The 21,877-nt window shown below is 42.6% G+C and overlaps 1 protein-coding gene across 5 annotated transcripts in view; it reads right to left on the bottom strand.

Annotated features, from left to right (window-relative positions):
* RUNX2 (RUNX family transcription factor 2) overlaps positions 1-21,877 on the bottom strand; it is a 222,708-nt gene that overhangs the window by 139,763 nt on the left and 61,068 nt on the right. For 4 of the 5 annotated variants that reach the window (XM_034060738.1, XM_034060740.1, XM_034060741.1 and 1 more), the window contains exons 3-5: positions 19,997-20,280; positions 12,523-12,679; positions 6,713-6,817 (exon numbers count right to left, since the gene is read on the bottom strand). In XM_034060738.1, the coding sequence (XP_033916629.1) occupies positions 6,713-6,817; positions 12,523-12,679; positions 19,997-20,280 (546 nt within the window). Of the gene's footprint in view, positions 1-6,712; positions 6,818-12,522; positions 12,680-19,996; positions 20,320-21,877 lie in introns of those variants that run through there. The other variant, XM_034060739.1, reaches the window with a different exon arrangement.

The following is a 21,877-nucleotide window of genomic DNA, read 5'->3' as shown; positions in this document are numbered from 1 at the left end:
CCCTTCATTCACTTCAGAGGAAACTTACCCTACATGTCTAGCTTTTGAGGTGCTGAAAGCCACCCTCAGTCAAGCCACTGTTTTGCTGAGTAAGCTGATCTACTGTAGATGAAACAGGGGATCTGAGCAGACACATGCAGTAAGAAACGCAGTTCTTTGTAAGAGTAAGGTTTCCGGCATCCCAAATATAATGCATCATGAGATCATTTTGAAGTTCCAATTAAATGTGATATTCATCCTCATTTCCTCTTCTGCATTCCTTGTCTGGTTAAATCAGCATCTGTGTTTCATGTCTGGGATGACCATGTTTCAGAGGAGAATGAAGTTTATATGAAGAATAAAAGAAACTTTATGAAAACCTTACAAATAAATTTAGGATTGCCAGTAAGGAAGAACTATGTTAGTACTCTACTGACTCTGATGCAGTGACACACAGATGTATATGCCCTGTTCCCTAGTTCCCAATCCTTTCCAGTTTGAAAAGAGGAGGGAGACGTAAAAGAGGTGTTACACTGAAGTGTGAGAATAAAATGCTCACAATAGTTCCAACAAGCTAAATGCATTTCAAATGAGAAGATGTACAAGTGTTCTCTTGGGAGGTTAAGTACAGAACAAAATGGTCTGGGAAAAGCTATTATTGCCTTTTTTTATACCATCTTCTTCCACAGTACCTACATGGTGTAGTTACAGACATACCAAAATGGTTTTCACTATTCCTTTCCTCACAGTTGTGCTGTATGGAGATGCAGAATAGACTCACTGCCACCACTGATTTTATTTGTTTAGTTACAATCCTTTTTTCCATTATTATTTTTCATGGACACTGTAAGCTATTGAGGGCAAAACTCTCTTATCATACAACTATGCAGCAAACTCTGCAGAGGAACTGTGATTTTATTTGTGGCTTAGAGAGACACTTGAATACAAACAGCAATAGCTGCAATATCAAAAGAACACCATGATGGTCATCTTACATGCTGAATGTACTAGGAATAGTGTTCCCTCTGCAATGAGATGGAAACAGTCTGCTCTGTTGACAAATACAAACTGAGATGGCTTTAGTGTTGGTGAGGACAGATTAGAGAATGGGTTTATCCTCAGACTGGCCCATTTGTTTTACTTTATTTTCTCAAAGCCTTTTTCTTCTATTCTATGAATACATAGTCAGTCTGTCACCACTCTGGGCAGAAATGTCCTCCTATGGAGACATCCATATGGTGCCACATAGGTCACTGAGATTTCAGAACTGCAGCATATTAATTTAAGCCATGAGTGAGCTGAGTCGGTTTCACTTTCATCTTACCCTACCCAGCACACCAGCAGACAAAAGTTGCAAGCACTGGAAAATAAATTATTTTTACTCTCATAGTCTGTTCCTCCGATGATGAGTTTTAATGCACCAGCCCCTCTCTAGCCGCAGTGGAAAAAACAAGAACTGACTGGTCCTTGGGATGCAGCTACCATCCCCGACAGCCTCTCGCTCACCTCGTTCCAAAGACGTGCATGGTGGTTGGGGTAACTATAAGAAGCACTGCTCTGTGGGTTACACGCCCATCACAAACGTAAACCTAAACCACTGGAGTATATAATGTCTGCCACCTTTGATGAGGAACACTTGAATCATCCCACCAGTTTCTTACAGCCTCTGGGAATGCTCAGGAGCTCCAGTCCCCAACTAGTGTGGCTTGTGAAATTGCACATTTGCAAAACAAATAAACCAGCAGCAAATGACAGTGAGTGAAACTATGATGTCTGGCTCTTTACACTGCAAAAGGACCTGGTGTTGTACCACTGATATAAGAAACACTGCAGCTCCTTACTGGGGATCTGAGCCTGAGAGGTCAGGTCCTAGCTTTTAAGTGGTAAGGCTTAAATATGCTAATAATAGTTACAGGAAAGAGCACCACAGCATAGTCACGCTGAACATTTATTTGGCTGTATAATCACATTTTGCCTCATTTCTGACAAAGGGGCATTATAAGGCAAATGTTGAGCTTCACAAAGTCATTTAGAGCAACTTGCAAACTGCCAGACCGCCCACTCTGCCTTCCTCTGCTCCCACTTACGCTGGGAGAAATCCGGAATAACCCAGCTGATCTCGGTAGAGATTTGTCACTCTGAAAGACACCAGTGCGAGTCACAGATTTTCTAGCTTCGGTTTGGATGAAACCCCAGGACTCGTTCATCATATCTCAGGGTAGTTAGCATTGACTTTAATTATAAACCTCCTCGCCATGCCAAAATGCATGCCGATGCAAACTTCTATCCTCAGTGTCTGAACCCATGGCTTGAAAAAACAGTGATGCTACATTTACTGTCTGGGGTGGATGCACTAAGTAGGACCTGCCTGTAAAATTCCCTCTTGTTCTGAAAACCCTCTCTCTGCACTGCCCCAGTTTACTACAGGGCATGAAACCAGAGTCAAATCAATATATTCTTGGGATGAAAGGGGGGGCTCACAGAGTGGTTTTTGAAGGCAAGCCAGAGAATATTCTAAACAGGGGACACACAGCCTGTTTTAACTGCTGTGATAATTCTGCATAAAGAGATGTTAAGGATCTAGCTCCTTGCTGTAGCATGCCATGTGTCCCTGAATAAAATTACTGCCATGCAGGCTGTTAGCAGAGGAATGCGTAAACAGACAATGTATCCTTGCATCAGTTCCACAAAATGTTGCACAACACAAATGCCTCTCGATGTGTCATTTCCTGCTTGGCCACCAGCCCAGCTCCTGACAGGCAGTCAACAAAAAAAAAAAAAAAAAAGAGAAAAAAAGAAAGAAAAAAAATTGAAAAAAAACCCCAAACCAAACCAACCCCAAACCTGAAAGATTTAAAGCTGTTCTACTCCAAAGCACATTCCACTAACCCCAGACTTATCCCTCCACCTTCCGCCTGTGACAGAAAAGCGGGAGAACTTCCTAAAAATTGTTATGGTTTGAAGTCGAGGAATCTCAAGTATCTCACTCACTTATCTACGTTTTATAAGCCGGGTCAGCCAAATGGTTAATAGAGAGGCTGAGCAGAACCCCTCTCGCTGGCTTTCGCTGGCTTCTGCAGCGTGCACAGACAAAAAGGTGATGTTTGCTCATACCTTTCATCACGTGTGCACCTTGCAAGCTGCAGTGGCAGAGAAATATTCAGAAGCTGAATGAAGCAGAGCAGTTTTCTCCCTACTGAAATGCTTCAGTTCAAACCTCAGAACCACTTTTCCATTCACACTGATAGAGAAAATTGAGGTTGGTGGCTTTGGAAACTACTTTTAACTACTTTCTCCTTGCTCCTTCCTCCTGATTTCCCTCCTAATTGGATTTCTACCAAAAGCAGAGAAAAGAGAGGACATGTCTCCTACTTCCTATAGAAGGACAAATCATTACCTATTTTTAACGAGGTAAGGCAAAGGCACCCAAGGGGGCCTCAGCTAGAGGTTTGGGGGTTTATTGGTTTTATTGTCCTGTTGTTTTTTTTTTTTCTCTTTGAGTTCCTTTACAGTGACCTCTTTCTATCTGTTGGTCAGTTATGACCTCATGCCAACTTATTTCTCCATAAAACTCCTTTCAGCTCTCCCAGCTGGAAGGCAGCTCTGCTGGCTAAGACCTGCATATGGCAGAGGTTTTATCCTGTATATGAGGAGAGAAAAGAACCTGCAGGATTTCCCAATGACTCCCCCCTCTAGACTCCATCACTCAGAGTGCAGTGTGCAATCTCAGTCCAGCACAAAGACTGTACAACTCAGCAGATGTTCCTGGATGGCAATCTACATAGACTGAAACAGATAATCAAATATCTCTTTTCCAAGGAAAAATCAACAGAAGATCTTTTCTCATATAGAAATGGGCAGGTTTTCCTAACAGGACAACCTGTTGTCACTGTTTCTATTAAAAACTTTGACAATAGTAACAGAGAGACAGGACAGTGAGCTTCTACAAGCATATGTTTAATACAGCTAAATGGCACTGGAGTCTCTGCATGCCATGACTGTTCAGCACTCTTGAAGTCAGGCTCTAAATGATTATATCTGTCATGGTACTGCTGCTGCTCCTGCTGCTGCTGGAAAGCATGAAGCATTCGTTCACTCAAGTTAACTTGCCAACAGAAGGTCAGAGTGCCTTGCCTTACAAATTCACAATCTAAAGCATGATGTCATGTCTTTAAATGATAAGCTGGCAACAAAGTAAATGACATTTTGTAAAGATGTGCATAATTTTATGTTTACGCTACTTAGAACGAAGGTTCTAATAAGTCATTGGTTGTACTCCTTTAAAGGGAAGTCTTATAACTGAGATGAATCACAACTGCAAAAGATCAAAGTTAAAAAACATCAATGATGCCATGGGGTACTTTTTAATCTTGTAATGAATGATGATCATGTGCTCTTATGAAGTTGGTCCAACTGCCAACGCCAGATGTGTATATTAAGAAAAAAGTTGTTTGTGATGTGACAGCTCTGGTTGAGCTGCCAGAGAGAGGAAAACTAGGATAACATGCCTGAGATGTCGAGTGAAATACAGATCCTGGCAGAGAGGGGCACTATTTGCTGATACATAATTTGTTAAGAAAAACACATTAGCTATCAGAGCGTCTCACCGAATTTAATTCCTTATTGCCCCCATCCACCTGATTTTCCTTATGCAATGCAAATGCCAGAAACACTTCTTGAATGATTACTACCAAACGGTAATAAATCTACAGGAGTGCAGGGGCTCTCAGAAGGAAGCAGAACTTCAGCAGAACTCTCACAGCTCACTGGAGCTGCTCTTTCCTGAAAATTCAACCCTAATAACTAGTCATTCTGGAAGTGCCATAGCCTTGAAAGTATTAGATGGCAGTAACAGAACTTGCAAAACCAAACTGACCCTAGAGCACAGCTTCACTATTCCCTGAGAAAGCTATTAATTGAGAATAACAGGCATCATGTACAGGCCTTTCAGGTCTAAACTAGAGAACTCCAGCAAAACTTGAAAATCTTATTAAGTTGTATGAACACAGCCTCACTTTTAGTCCACTGGCCACCAAAATAGTCAGTCCTAATGCAAGCAGGTTCCCTTTCTGTGCTACACAGGGTAGTCCAAGCTGTTCTCTGCATCCTTTTCAGACCATTCTGCTCTTCCACAGTGGTTGTGTCCTCTGCTGGGAGATTTCCTCTTTTGCAGTTGCCTCAATATATACATGGAAGAAGCCTCCACATGGGAATGGCTAAATGATACGTAACTTTCTCCCTGGTTTTTACTCTATGAAAACAGTTTGCCCAGGGTCTCCAAGTAAGCTACATAGAGCACCAGGTGCAAGTGAAAATTAAAAATGGGAACTGGATAAGCTCAGGAGAGAAGTCAGAACAAAAATCCCCTCGCTGTGACAGACGGACACTTGAGCTGTAAGCAGGTAGCAATATAAGTATCTACATAATGAAATTTATCCATAGCTACTTGCTTTTTCTTATCCATTATTTGAGGTGAAACTCTACAGGCTGGGCAGTTGTTATAGAAAGCATTTCAGTTCCGATCTGTAAGTGCAAGAGGAGGTGACACCATAGCGTGTATTAGCACGAGAAACGCTTAACTGCATGAATTCTATCTATGTTTTTCCACTTCTGCCTTTGTGGTAAACAAAACTCCAGGAAAGCTCCTTAAAGGTCTTATTTGTATGTGCAGATCAAAGGCAAAATAATTACTTGAGATGCTTCCATTATAGAGATCTTTTTAATGCGGTTATTCATCAAATGATTCTTAATCTCTAAATGTAATTTAAATACAGCTATATCTAGTTAATCCAATCAATTTAGAAAGAGTCTTTAGATTAATAGAAGTCCTTTAGATTAACAAAAAAATCCAGCACTGGCTCATCAGTGATACCCATACAATGTGAAATTGGCTACCAGCTAAGAGTGCTAGACAGAAAGCCGTATAAAATGCCATGTATTAACCAGACTTGACTATACCTAAAAGTGCTACCCATAAAACTGCTACAACATGACAAAACACAACTGTCATAAAAATATAGCCAGTGAACACTGCAAATAGATTCTTAGTAAGTTAGGAAGGTGTACTGCTATGAGATAAACATGCCGAGTGAAAATCTGCTGGCCTCTGTTTAAATAAAACATACTTTCTGTGCGCAAGTAAGAAACAAAGACCATGCTGTTGATATGCTTTTTTTATCTCTCTTAGACCCCCAGGGGTCTATGATGAGTCCATAGCTGAAAACCAATTTCAGGTATGATGAGATTAACCAGGTGCATAATTATCTGATGGCAAAAGAATTTAAGGGCAAACAAAAAGGCACTATATTATATATGTTCTCTCTGTGCTAGGACTGATCCTAAAATATGAGTCTCCTATTTTGTTCTAAACATCTTCAGCTGGACGCTCACAAGAGTTTAGGGAATTCATCAGGCTTCAGGATTGCGTCTACTATGCCTAAATCAGATCATATATAAATACAGTGGGTTTAGTTCTCATTTACACTGGCAGATAGTGTATCAAGACCTTGATGTGAATGAGAATCAGGTTTGTGATTGCCCAAATTCATCCAAGAACTTAAGTGTGTGTTTAGGGCAAGTATGTGTGTGGTCCAATACACTCCAAATTAAGCATGTGCTTACATATTTTGCTGAGCAAGAACCAGTGTTTGACAAAGACATATATTTCATTTACAGGTCTCTGGTAAACAAAATTAAGCAGATGTAAGTGCAAAAATAAGAATATAATACTCACTTCTTGGCTCTCTTGGCCCATCCACTGTAACCTTTATAGCTCTGTGGTATGTAGCGACTTGGGGGGGATTTGTCAGGACAGTTATTGTCAAAGTAAAGCTCTTCCCTACAAAGGGAAAAGAAACAACAAGGAATGAGTGATTACAACATGAAAACAGTCACATGCATGTTCAGTAAAGAATCAGAGATGTTTAAAATTATTCCCTGTCATTACCGCAATCGTGAAAATTAAAAACATAACTGACCATAGGAGTTTTCTTCCCCTTCAGTTTTACTCTATGTCAAGAATATGTCCATGTGTTGACAATCTAAATGTTTCTTATTTAATAATGGGTCATCATACAATGACAGAACAAAAGTGATTCACTGCTGAGGACAAGACAAATTCTTTGCTGTATTGAAAGTGGTGTAAGTCCAAAGCAAGTCAGATGATTTAAAAATTTACTCCAGTTTTGCAGCTGTGTGACAGAGAGCAGAATGTGGCCACATGTTATTTACTTCACACAGTTTTATCATTTCATTTGTTTGACTTTACTACAATAAGATGAGGAAAGAATGTATTTTCCTCCTGGGAGTCATTTTAACAGGGAATCAGTGTCTCCTGTCCTTCATATGCCAGGGGTAATATGGTGATATCATTATTACTGGAACACACTTTTTTGTTTTCCCTACATATATTTCATCAATGAAATACTGAGAAAACCCCCAGTTTTCCTGTGAGGGTGAGAAACTGCTCTGTGCACGTACATTGCTATCGTCAGTTTCCATTTATTTATTTATCTTTCAAAGTCTGAATTCACACAGAGGTTTCACAAGATCATCCACAGCCTTTAGCTGAATGAAAACGTTAACAAGAAATAAATGAAGGGAGCTGCCTGCGTCTGATCGCACATTCTCACACAGTGCTGGCCCCCGTTTGGGAGACTCACTGACAGTTGTAATCTGTTAGATATGCAACGGTTAGTCACGTCAGATAGTCAAAACTGAAAACTGTTTCAAGACAGGAAAAGGTGGGCGTACAACAGTGACTCAATAAAACAGTCAGCAAACTTCGGCCTTCATGCTCATTTAAGTTGCTACTTTACCAGACACTTAAAACTCTCCCCCCCCACACCCCTCCTACTCCCTGTGTGCATACGTGCATTTTTGTTGCTAGGGCTTTTCCTCTTGCTGAACTCTGAAGGCATTCAATCAAGACACAAATCTTCAATGATATGTAACAGCACAAACTTAATGCATTTTTTTTTGAGCTTAATATAGAACAGCTTATATATAAGGCATAATACAGAACAGAGCTTTGGCTGTCAAATCTAGTAATTGGTCTTTCTTTCTGGTCCAAGTCATATATTCCCCAAACCTGCCTGAGACATGCATCATTTATTATCAGGAGTGCAAATTCAAGCTGTCTTGGCTATATTTTTCACAAACTAGAATGTGACATGACTTTTTTTTTTAAGGAAATATAACTGTCATTTAGAGTAAAATGATTTTCCAGGTGTGGCTGTGCTCCTGCTGTGCCCACCTCTCCAACAGATGCAGGATAGAGGGAAGGTTGGGACCCTGGCAAAGGTACAAAAATTGCAGGAGGCTGAATTCTATCACAGTGAAGACAAGCAGCTGAAGGTGGCTTTCCCTGGTTTCATTGAGAATTCTCAATTTTTTAGGTCTTTTGAGAGTGATCCTCAAAAATCTCATGGAGATTTTAGGTGTATGGAAGACATCCAGTTTTTGTCCCGTCCTACCCATCTGCTGTCCCCAGCATCAGTGTGCATAGGCAGCGTTTAGACACCGAGCAGCAGCCCTGCTGAAGCACATAGTACCTTCATGCCTGCTTGATTAGGGCTGACAAAGGTCCATGCCTTATATCCCTCTCCAAGTACGAATTCAGCCTATTGCTTGGACGTATATAATCTGACAGGGACAGGTTTAAAGCCTCCTTTGGCACCAGCTTACCATGTCAAAAAGTTCTGACTATTAAACTGTATGATTGTGGCATTCAGATCACAGTTACTCATATAAAATCAGTAAAATATTATTGGTAACAAAGATACTAAAGGGATTTTACATATACCTTTGAGTGAAAAGTTTGGCCTTCCAATGCTTCTGTTCTGTTTATACACCAAATCACTATAAAAGTCTGTCATGACTAGAAATTGACCCAACAAAATATATTATGCCTATAAAATCATTCTACAGAAAAGCACTGCAAGATCTTCTAGACTATATATATCCCAACAGTACAGTAGCCAGAAAAAGATGCATTCCTCAATATAAAGAGCTATGTTTCAACCTCGCCTGTGAGCATTCTTAAACTGTCATCTCTCTGCCAGCCTAAGCTGAATAAGTAAACATCTTAATTTAAAAGAGAAAAGGGTTTGTTCTCTAACTGGTATTCTACTGAACTGAAGCATTGATGCAGTAACACTGATGAAGCCCCCTTGCACTCAGTAACTGATACATCACTTCATCACAGGGCGTTCTGTGGCCCAGCAAGCACACTGAGCTCCCAGAACTTTCAAGAGATGATTTACATATTACAGGATTATGAGTAAAATAAATTTTTAGGGTCCCCTCTTTCAGTCATGCTTATGCCTTCCACTGATATTTCACAGATCTCCCTCCTCAGCTACAAAATCCTTTAATGCACTTTTTATCACCTTTCTTTATTGCCCTTGGTCATTTCAACTATCCATTTTCAGAGGCTAAAGACTAATTGTAGTTCTCTTTTATGAAATTCCCAGGCCAAGCAGTCATCTGGCACTATTGCTTCAGTGTGTCTAAACTGTGCATTCTTTGTTATTCACACATGTGAGCTGAGCTGACACAGAGGAAGACAAGATGGACACATGCTGAAGCACAAGGCAAACCCCAGAAATTAGCTTGAAAGGAGACTCGGCAGCTTGTGTGCTTTGCACATTTTTTCAGTTAGATGCTAATGTGATTAAAGTATCAGGACACAACAAAATTAAGGTTATGATCCTTTGCTTATTGAAGACAGGAATTCTTTCTTCTCTGTGCTGTGGATCAGGCTTGTAAAAGTGAGCTACCGCCTGAAAACCACATACAAACAACTTCTGCATTCACATAAAGTGCCCCAGTTACTTAGTCTCATGAATCCAGAAAAGGTGTTTAAGAGAAATTACGCAAATGAAAACGTGAAGCTTCTGTCAGGCAAGCAACATTAATATGTATAAAAATCAAGTTTCTCTATTGAGCCATGGGAAGCAAGAAAAAAACGTGGGAGAGGAGGTGAAGTGGTAAGTTGATGATTCAGACTCCACAATCAAATTTAGAGATACAGAGATCAAAGACCAAGTTGTTTAGAAAGATGTAAATCTAAAGTCAGGAACAGGTGTGGATTAGTTTCTTGCTACCGAAAAGTCATCTCTTTATTACTTGATTTTTCCTGTTCTACTTCAAGACCTGCATCTACTGATATTTGTCTACGCAAGGAGCTTTCTCACTTCTCTTTGTAACTACTGCTTTCTTTTCCTGATATTTTAAGCAGGGTTCTAAAAGTCTATCATTAATGATAACTCTTTCTCCTTCGCTCCCTCTCCCTCTCTCCCCCTCTCTGTTCTAAGTCTGGAAGACAAGTCTGGACCAATTTCTCCATCCTGCCTCTGGCAGCAGAATGCAGCATTTCAGATCCTCCACTGAGTCCCGACTGCTTCAAAGGAAAAGCCCTACTTTCTTCCGTTAAGATCATAAGAAATATAGGGGGAGGGGGTCAGCTCTGTTTGGACATAATTACACTTCATCAAAAGAAGCTTTCTTCATCTTCCATGCGTGAAAAGTCTGCAAGCAGTTAAGTCTGTCTTTTTTCTTCCTTCTTTTTTTTTCCTTTTTTTTTCTTTTTTTTTTTAATATAAAAATTGCTATTTGGGAAACTAGCCAAAACTCAGAAAGCCAATATAGTAAAACAGTGCACACCCTTTGTTTGTCTTTGAAGTCTCTTAAATAAATACGTTGAGGGTTTGAAAAGTACACTATCACTTTTCCATAGATTCTACCCAGATTGATCAGAGAAAAAGTCTATTCCAAGTCTGCTAGATACAAATATAAATTAAAGTACTGGAAACAAATTTTAGGAGATTTGTGCTTATGTGTGTCTGTAGCCATATCTACTGAGGCTTTAGGCCCTCAATTTCATTTCCTATGCTTTAGTAAGAAGTATATATCATAGGTTTCAAATGAAATTCACGGACCAGAGGTAGCAGTACATCACTTTTCAGTTCTTTTTCAGCACTACTGAAAGACTGATACACTACTGAACTTTTACTGTAAGGTGGCAGCAGTGATGGAGCCAGAAAACTTTCAAACCTAATCCATCAGCAGAAAAAACAAAGCAGACTGTTTTTTTCAAAGAAAGTAAGACAAATGGAAGAGGTATGTAACACCTTATCCCAAAGGCACTGAACTCCATATTTATATTGCATTACTGATGCAGCAGTATTCTGTCTTTCAAGTTATTCTTTATTATCAGTACTTTTTAAGTTGTAAAATGATAAAGAGAATTGTTGGCCAGGTCACTAAAATAAAAAAATAGCCACTGTGAACCATGCTTATGGTCTTACTTTCAGAAAGCACTTGTAAAAGCGTGCTGACTGATTTAGACTATCTAGGCCTCTGTCCTGTGTTTGGGCTTTTTTTGGATAAATACTCTTTTCTTCCTTATGATGAATTGCAACCGCTTTCTAAAGAATATTACTGCAAAATTAGTTTTACTGCTGATTTTCTAGCACAACTATTTGCTTTTTATTGCTTTGTTTTGCCCTATGCAGGGCTAGTTAAAAAAAAAAAACAACAAAACAAAAGCAGCAAAAAACCAAACAAAAAACCCCCAAACCAGCAAAACCTGAATAATAATTTCATATATATAAACGAAAAATTATGTTGTTGAATCAATGACTGATAGAACAAACCCCTCTGAAGATTCCTGCAGCAAAAATTGAAGTGCCAGCTTCCCTCAAGCTGCCCTTTCAATCACTACCTGAAATTTGAAAGCAGCCGCAAGACTCTTAAAAGGAATTCTTGCAAACCTGCAATGATTACAAAGGATTTCCATGAGTGCAGGGCAGTTTCCAGATTATAGGAAGCTCCTAAACAGCTGGAAGACAATGATAGCACTCTACCTCTTCAGAAAAAAAAAAAAATGTTAGCTACCCTGTCATTTAAAGTAAAGGTGAAATTTAGTTCAAGCCCAACCTTACCAGCAATTTATAAAAAGTCAAGCAGTTTACTAACAAGAAAAGTAGAACTTACTTTTGCAAGTCACATGCAGTATGATTTTAAAGGGCAGGGAAGTCACTAGAAAGCTTTCCACCAATAGCTGTAAGCTTTTAAAGATGTAAGCCCTTAAAGAATATAACCTATAGCACATGTGATATGCAAAATTTCTTTAATTATAACTCTTCTACAACTTCAGAAGCAGCTCTACTGCTAAAGGGAATTCTCCATCTCTCACTTCCATGTCCTGAGATACACTCTCTAACTCCACATAACCCAGATCACAAATAACCCTACTTCTGTCTACCTATGCTGTGGCATTAAAATAGGGAGGCAGGTACTTAAAACCTGCATCTGATAAACACATGCAGAGACGTGAGGAGTAAGAAAAACTTAGGGAAAACTCAACTTGCTTGAGTTGCAAAAATGATTAAATTTGTAAATAAAACAAGCATTCATCCCTCCAAAGGAAAGGGAAACACCGATGTATTTAGGGACTACTCCCTATTTCATTGCAAAGTAAGTGTGGTGTCTAGACATTGGTTTTACTTCACGATGGACACAGAGAATGCAGTGGCCTACCTCTTCCACTTCTGCCCACAAATCGTAAGTCATTAAATCTGGCCACCTGGTTCTTCATCACGGCAGAAGCATTTCGCAGCTCTGCAGAGTAGTTCTCATCGTTGCCAGCCATGACAGTGACCACTGTCCCATCAGGCACTTCTCCTAAGGCCACCACCTGTTAAAATGGGAAGACAACCACAACTTGTGAAGCAACGCTTTGAAAACACGTGTCTCCATCCCAGCTTTGCAGGCTGCCATGCTCATTACGAAGCTCTGTGGCAGCTTCTCCAGCTCACTGTGGTGAAGAGTCATGTATTAGCTGAACACAGAACAAAGTGCCACATCAAAGACAGAGACATCTTGTATTGTCTCCCTTTCTCATAGCCTAATGGGGAATTTCTTCTTTGTTACATTTCTTCAGAAACACTCAACATCCTTATGTAGAGTGTATGGTTTAATGCTTCCTGAAGGCCAACTTTGTTCTTAGCAACCAGTGAGCAGCGAGAAAACATGAGGCATGGCTTGTATCCATAAATTATACGCGGGAATGCATCTGAAATGGAAAGTCAGTAATTGCTACTAGCAGCCTTATCACTCAGATTCGGTTCTATTCTCTCCTGGTTGCACCATCACCCTGACCCTGGAGCTCCTGAGACTTCAAGCTGGAGAGAAACCTCCATCCACCCATCCCAGGAATGGCACCAGGGGCATCAGCAGACAAAGCTCTCCACCGAGCATGTTGCTGTGATGGAGGACGTGATGGCTGGAATTCAAACTCTTCAGATGCAATATAAAACAAAGGCTGTATTTCCTTGCAGGCATGTAAATTTTCATAGCACTCGCAAGAGTCACATGTGGTTAGTGCTGATTCCTCCGTCAAATTCCAGGATGGGTGAACAGAAGATATCAAAGTATTTCTCCTTTATGTTTCAGCTAGCTGAGAGTCTCACTTTCATGCTTCAGTGGTTCTGTAGCCACTCTAACATCTGATTAATAAATGCCACAGAGCAGACTGCTACTGTTTTCTGATCTGAAAACACAGGGATACCTATAATGTTACTGCACTTTGACTTTTTAAAAGTTAAAATAAATGGGAACACTAAGTTACTATGAAGAAATTTGTACACAATTCTTCACATGGGGCAAAGAAGTCACAAAGTAGTACCAAGAAAATTATTTCCTTTTGCCCAGTTAGCTAATACTGATCCTGGAAATACATTTGCAACAAGAAGAGATTCAGAAATATTGCATGGCTGAGATTGAACTTCGAAAAAATATTATCTTGAGACATGAAGTCTTGCAGTTTCTACCAGTTTACATGGCCAGATATGACTTTTTATATTATCTGGAGTAATTTATTTTGTTGCCTGAAATGCACATTATATTTTACCCTAAGCCTTGCTTGAAATGTCTTTCTCATAAATGATCCTGACTGAAACTAATAATTGCAGGTTGCACTGTAATATTAATTAAGTGGAAAGAATAAGGAGTTCTGAATATATAGGGAGAGTAGCCCAGTGCACTGTACAGTGTTTCTCTAAGACAATGAAAACTAATTACAAGGGCATACAAAATCTGAAAATATTTAAAATACACTATATTACTAAAAATCATAGCTCATCTTCTTTAAAAGAAATACTGAAAAGAAGAAAGCAAAGCTAAAATACTGTATAAAAAAGATCTACCGTGGTGCTTTTCTGTTTTTCCATGAAACACCACATACTGCCACCCAAAAGTGGAAATTGAGTTTTGCCAAAAACTACTGTGAAGTCCTCATCTACCAAGCAAAGATTTTATTCTAAAGTGACATGAACATCCCTGAACATAAAAACACAGGAACCACCATTGTAGATAAGATCTGAGGTCCCACTAACTCACTCCCTTGGGTCTGACAGGAACCAGGTATGACAGCTTCAAAGCGAGGTGTAAGGAATAATAAATAACAATCAAATAATAATCTGCTGGACAGATTAGATAGAGCTGACTCTAACCTTTAATAAATGGGTATGGGCTTAAACGCAAAAGCATGGGGCTTCAGACTATTTATAGAATACTCTCAGTGTGCAATAGACCACGTTCCCCCTGGACAGTGCTGCCATGCATGCTGGCATCCCAGGGAGCTGCAACCTGTGTTTTTTATATCTCATGAACCAAAAAAAAAGTAAAAAAAAATCACATTAACTTCAGAAATGTAAAGAAGCCAAGAGCACAGGAGGAAGTGTGAGCCTGCCAGGGGCCTCGGAAGAGGGAGCAGAACGACTGCAGCCTCAGCTCACCTCTTTCTCTCTAGGTAACCAGGGCATTGAGCAGGCAGCAGCAGCATTGCATCTCCATCTCAGCCCGGTCTCCCCAACATCGGTTCAGCTTGCAACACCTGGGCAGGGGGGAACAATACCTCTTAACAGGCACCCCTGTCCTCTGTTACTTTCCAGGGCTTTCTTCCCTACCCTTTCCACTCAATGATATCAGTTCAATTTGTTAGCTTAGATATCAGCCTAAAGCTGCACATGCCACTGCCAGAGTCACCAGGCTGGGTGCACCTAACCGAGGACTGCAACACTATTGAGCTGCACTGGCTTTTGGATGCCGTACGATGCAATATCACCATTCTTCTCATTATGAGAAGACCGAAGGAAAAGACAAACTGAAATCAGAAGGGAAAATAAAAACTTTACCTAATAAAGTCCTATTACATGGGAAGCACCCCTATTACATGGAGTAGCAAAATTCTTGTCTTTTTAATCATTTAGTACTTTTTTTGCCATGAAAGACTTGCACACATACATAACAGCACTGGTGAGAAAAAAAGCTTTGCAAACCAAGTTTGAAACCTGCAGAAATACCATAATTTTAAGAACTTTAAAAAGTAACTTTACATACTCGAAGACTGTTGGCAAAAAGCTTGATTTGGTGATTTTCTACCATGTATCAATCCAGAATTATTTACATACTCTTCGAAAGAGGACTGCAAGTGCACCGTGAAATTAATGAGTGCGCAAAAACCTAAGGATTAAAAGCAGCCAACAGTGACCATCCCTGACCTATTCTTCAAACATCAATATCTCTATTATTTCAAAATCTTAATTTTCCACATTAAACTACCTTCCCATTTTGGTGATTAAAGCTCAAATTTGTTTTTCTTTTTGCAACTAAAGCTCAAAAAGGTACCCAAAGTCAGATGAAGCCACAAAATACATGCAAACTGATTCTTACAAGTTGAAAATAACTATGTATTTTTTTTTTGCATAACACAATTCTCGTCTGGTTAGGCAACCTGTTTGCCCAGTTTCGGTCCAGTGGGATTTGAACTGGCCAAAGTATGTACCCTAAAGAAGGAAGTTATCAGCACGAAGCAAAACTACTATACAATAGCAGGTACTAAGTTCTTCTGCCAAGTAAAATGCTTGTTTCGGAAAAAAAATAGTACACATGCTAAATAATTCCTCTCAAGCACTGATATCTATCACTTCAACAATTTTCCTGTGAAATGCTGAATTCAAACTGCCCCAAATGTAAAATCACATGTATTGAGAATGCATTTTCCAGGGATTGCCAAAAGAGCATCTGATACTATTAAAAATATTTTAATGTTCTGTAACTTAAAACAGAATAACTGATTTGCACTACTTTTTGTTTCAGAATATACATCTGGGCTGGCAATTTCTACAGCAGGTTTCAGCTTGAAGCTATTTAAAACAGCTGAGTTATAAACTCTGAAAATTGGGGTTTGGAGTGGAAATGCTGACAGACCCTTAACTACTGTGGTGCTACTGGAGGGAGGTTTTAGGCTTCACGTCCGTTATTTAAACCCTGCTTTTAGGTCCACCAAGACTCTGCCACCCTCCGCATCATACAGAAGCCATATGTCACATCTAACGTGGCAATTTGGGTCTTTATGACTTTCAGTAAAAACTCCCAGGCACACACAGAAACAGAGGGGCAAACCCTGACAACTCAAATAAAGTATTGCTGGCTATTAAGATTAAGACGCAAATATGGTCTGGTCCTGGGTGCACAATATCCATTTATTTTATGTTGGAATATTAATAGATAGTTAGAGCTAAATCGATAGGTACAAGTCTACTACTCTTCTCCATAAAACCAGTCCGCATTAACAATCTTACTAGTACACTCAACAGGGACTCCCTTCCCAGTGCGTGTAAATATTAATACTTAAAATCCAATCTAATACTAAGCCAACATTATTTTAAAAAATTATAATCAAACCAGCACTGTTTATAACACACTTCCTCTCCTGCATATGATTTATATCTGTTTTTCTAAATTAAAACAGTGCTATATCCAGAGTACTTTTTAACTAGAGACCTCTGCGAAAGAATTATGACACACTTAACACACCACTCAAAACATCATCATCATCATATTATTTATTGCCAATAAAACTTCAAAAAGTGTGCTGTCTGTGAGCTATTTTACTTTCAAGTTACAGTTTAGCTGAGATTTCTATAGCCCAAATCTGTCTTTTTTTCCTTTCCAGGGATAATTCACATTCTGTTCTATCACAGTCAAGTGTTTCACTGTATGATTCATGCAGCTCCTTTGGTGCAAAAGCACCAGGCAGCAGAATTCAAGTTACATTTAGAAAAATTAAATTATTTTTTCAAATGGTCAAAATTAATTCAACTGCGTTTCAAATTAATTTGCCAGTAAATGAGGAAGCAAGCAAATTCGGCATGTAAAAAGTATGCATTGCATCTGTGGAAACACAGATGCACCCACAGCCGTAGAGTGCCAGGGGCAAGGTACACTCCTGATGTACCAGTAAGTGGGTTAGATCTACACCTTCCTGTGAGCCATCACCTATAGGACTTAAACATAAGACATATATAAACGTATATATAGGAACACAAAAAGCTTTGGGAATGTACTAATCACTTTTCTATTCTTTTATCACATGTAAGTATTCCTGTTGTAATAATGCTCTAATGAACTTAATATTTAGTTTAGATCTTTCCCTTATTCTAATGAACTGTGACCACATCTTTTGAATTGCTGTAAGGTAGGAGAAAACTCAGACCTTTCAAATGAAAACTGCAACATGAGTGCAATAACATAAGATCTTCCTCTCCCTTCTATAAAGAGTAACGGTAGTACCAACTTAATCTAACGTTCAATTAAATGATAATCACCATCCTCCAAAATCTCCTCCTCCTTACCCCACAGCCCCTCTGAATCAGTCACCGTGATCTATACCTAGAGAGCCTTTGCGTGCTACACTGAGTCATGAACACACGACACAACCCATCTTCCTGCCACTTCTACTGAGCCCGACCACCATGACCTACACAAGCAGGCCCCGTGCAAAAGGTTTGTTCCTCCTGCGGCTCCTGACTCTCCAAGCTGCTATGCTTTAGCCAACTCTCATCCTCACCCCTGTAATGTTTTGGAAGCAAAGCTGCATCTTTATCTCCAGCCACTTCAACACTAACTCATCTAACAGATTCTATGATTTCTCATGGCTGAACAGCTGTGGTAACACAGCTAGCGATCAGGAAACATCAGAACAAGGCGATGTTCCGGGAATGCACTGGGTGAAGCTGTTTCCTAACTCTTCCACCTTTTGAGCTATTTTCAGGCACATTATTTCTCACATAGTGGGTATGGTAGCGACGAACCCCTTGCAGGGCCACCCCACTGTTGGGCCAGGTGCTCTGGGACACCGGGGACATCACCTTCTCCCTAACCCTCCCAAAACGGGATATCAAACTCTAGGTGAAAGCTTTCAAATATCGCTAGGGGAGGACAAGGGCTTGCTTTAAAGCACACAGTTCTTGTTGTTGCTACAGTTCTTTTGGAAGATCTCTTCCTCTCCTTAGCATGCCGTGGGGATGTAAACAGAAAATTAAAAGCAGCATCCCTGGTGCGGATCGGGGTGGTATTTATTATTGAAACGCAAGAGCCCTGCCAAGGAGAGTGTCTCCTGGCCAGACACTTTCTGTGTGTCCACCAGAAGTTACGGGGTCCCGGCCCTCCCAAGAGCCCCGACCTGCTCTGCCCAGCTCCATTTCAGCCCGGGATGCCCCCGGGGTAGGTGGCAAAGCACTGGTCCCCTTCTACCACCCCTGCTCTCCCAGCCTGGCCTTCAAACTGCAGCCTTAGCCCCAGCACCCCAAAACCCTCGTCCCACCCCGGGGAGGGGGTACAGTGAGGTATTGGGTTTCTCAGGGGGAGCACCCACTTTGCACCCTCACAATGAGCTTCGGCCAATGGGTGAATCCCCCCTTCCGCAGGGAGGGAAAGTAGCATTTATCTGTTTTTTTTTTTTCAATGGGAAGCACAGGCGAGGGCCTGTGGGGATAACGGTGTGTCCCCAAGGGTGCTATGAGGGGGGCACAGGGTATCCAGCGCTGCGGGGGACCTCGCTGGCACTGCCCCGTGGTGATGGAGATTAACGGGCTCCAGAATTCAGGATGGAGATAACTGGCAGGGTGGGAGGGAAAGCGCAAGGGGTGCACGGAACTGGAGCCGCTGCACGGGTGAGGGGGGCAGAGCAGGCAGAGGGGAGCACAGGAAGCATAGCTGGGGGGGAGGCACGGGAGGCACTGCAACAGCTGGGGCGGGAGTACGGCAGGCACTGCGGGGGGTGCACAGGAGGCACTGCAGGACAGAGGGCATAGAAGCTACTGCGGGGGGCAGTGGAGGCACGGCAGGACATGGACGGGACAGAGAAGCCGCTCTAGGACTTTGGGGGGGGTGGTGGGGGGGTGTGTGTACAGGGGGCACTGCAGGACTGGGGGGCAGAGAAAGTCCTGCTGGCCGGTGGGGCATTGGAGACACTGCAGGACGGAGGGAGCACGGGAAGCATTGCAGGATGGAGGGGACAGAAAAGTCCCTTTGGGGCGGGGGGGAAGGCATAGGAGACATTACAGGATGGGGGGGGGTAATATGAGACATTGTAGGATGGGGGGATCACAGCGAGGCATTGCAGGATCGGGTGGTACAAGAGACACTGCAGGACGAGGAGGGCTGGGGGGGAGAAAGAGACGCCCCTGTGGGCCGGGGGTGCACAAGAGACATTGCAGGACGGGAGGGGCACGGGAGGCATTGCGGGTTGGGGGGGAATAAAAGCCCCTGAAGACTGGGGGGGGGGGGGGGGGGGGGGGGGCACAGAGGCCCCTGCGGGCCCGGGAGCACAGGAAGCATTGCAGGATAGGGGGTCACAGGCGGCACTGGGGGGGAGGGGGAGGGGGAAAGAAGTCTCTGCAGGCCGGGAGTCACAGAAGGCACTACCAGATAAGGGTGCACGGAGAGGCACTGAAGGATGGGGGGCACAGGAGTCATTGCAGGTTGGGGGGACAGAGTGGCCCTGCAGTCTTGGGGGGCACAAAAGCCCTTGCAGGCCGGGGTGGGGGAGCACGGAGGCCCCCCCTCCGGGCCGGCGAGGGCAGAGGCGGCTCCGCGGGAGGAAGCGCGGCGCGGCACTGGGGGAGGCATCCCCGGCCAGCGGCGGCGGCGGGAGGGGGTGTCTCACCTTGAATGCCACCGGGAGGGTCTTGTTGCAGCGCCAGTGCGAGGGCAGCACGGAGCAGAGGAAGTTGGGGCTGTCGGTGCGGACCAGCTCGGCGGGGTGGTCAGCGATGATCTCCACCATGGTGCGGTTATCGTGGGGGCGCAGCCTGGGCACGGCGGCCGCCGCTTCTTGCTGCTGTTGCTGCTGCTGCTGCTGCTGGGCTACTACGACCGGGCTGACTTCGCTCATCTTGCCGGGCTGCAGGCTGCTGGAGGGGGGGCTGAACCTCCGGCTGGTGCTGGGATCTACGGGAATACGCATCACAACAGCCACAAGTTAGCGAATTGGGGGGCGGGGGGGGCTGGGGGGGAGCGGTAGGGGGATCGCTGGAGGAGGCGTGTAGTGGGGGGTGGGGGTTGTAAAAAATATCTATATAGCGAAAAAAGGGGTGAATGAAAAAGTGGAGGGGTGAGGATGAGGGGCAAAAAAGCCACTCGGAAAAAAAAAAGAAAAAAAAAAGGGCGGATTAAACGGACGAGAAAAAAAAAATAAAATCTCAGTCTGTTTGTCTTTCGCTGTTTGTTTTTTTTTAAAGAAATATGGACGGGGCGGGGGGGTGATGCCGGGGCGGGCGTCTGCGGCAGCGAGAGAGTGGGTCTGGCCGCGGCGTGCGGGGCTGCCCCTCTCAGCAAAGCCCGGCGGCGAACTGCATGGTCCCGGCTTCTGCCCAGCTGCAAATGCTGCTGCTTCTCCTCCTCCTTCCTTCCTTCCTTCTTGCAGAGTCTCTGCTCTTTTCCCTCCTTCTAGCCACCGCTTCTTCCCTCAAGTGCTTGAATTTCTTTCCTTTTTCTTCCCCTCCCTCCCAGTCCTCTCCTCTCTTTTTTTTTTTGTCCTCTCTTTTCGGGTTTTCAAAAGGTTGTCTTGGGAGAAGTCAAACTCGGAGCTGCTTCAGCTTCCCGGCTTGCTGCTGCCGCCAGAAGAGGAGCGAAACTCCTAAACCCGGCGAGGGGGTGCTCAGGGGAACGTCCCGTTTTCCTCCGAAGAACTCTTCCTCCTCCGGATAAATATTAAAAGGAAAAAAAAAGGGAGAATGGAGCAAACAAAAAGCCTCCCTGGGACAGAGGCGACGAGCCGCCGGTCTCCCCCGCTTATTGCCTTTGGCTTCAGGAAGCGGAGGGAAGCGGGAGCTCGGGAAGGGGCTTAGGAAAAGGCTCCCCTCCCCAGAAAAAATAATCGCTCCCGAAGCTATTTCGGCGAGGAAAGCAAGTTACTGGGATTGTTGGGTGAAGAGGAAAGTCACAGGGCTAGTAATTAAAAGGGAGGCTTTAGCCGGTTCCTTTGGGACGATAGGACTTAAGAAAAGTTGAACTTTCAGAGTCCCAGGGGGAAAAAAGCGGGGAGCATAGCCGGAAAAATCAAAACACAAAAACCCAACAGAACACCCCTCCTTAGGCTGATTTCTAATATATGACCAAGTAAATTCTGGGAAAAGGTAGCCTCAGTTCAGTCCGGTCCTTTTAATGAAGACGCTTGATGGATCCAAGTCCGTTGCGTTGAATAGCCGAGCAAAAATCTTCCCTTTTTTTTTCCGCCCTTGATGAACAACAGCGGCAAAAAAAAAAAAAAAAATCAAGTGTCGGTTTGAGTGACTTTTCTTTCTGAAAAAATCGGGTTAAAATAAAAAAAAAAAAGGCAACCAAAACCCAACAAACTTCTTTTGGGTCCCAAGAAGCTGAGGTCGGCGAAGATGAAGGAGCAAACGGAGAAAAAAAAAAAGGGAAAAAAAAAAAGCCCGGAGTTTTTTTGTCCTGAATGTGGTTTTTGGAGGCTGGGATTTCTAATGATTAGGTTTTTGTGGTTTATATATACAGGACTCGCTGGGTAAGGCGATCATTATGCTGA

The sequence above is a fragment of the Melopsittacus undulatus genome, chromosome 3, assembly GCF_012275295.1.
Source record: "Melopsittacus undulatus isolate bMelUnd1 chromosome 3, bMelUnd1.mat.Z, whole genome shotgun sequence".
In the NCBI taxonomy this organism is placed as follows: domain Eukaryota; kingdom Metazoa; phylum Chordata; class Aves; order Psittaciformes; family Psittaculidae; genus Melopsittacus; species Melopsittacus undulatus.
This window is presented reverse-complemented; position numbering and strand designations above follow the sequence as displayed.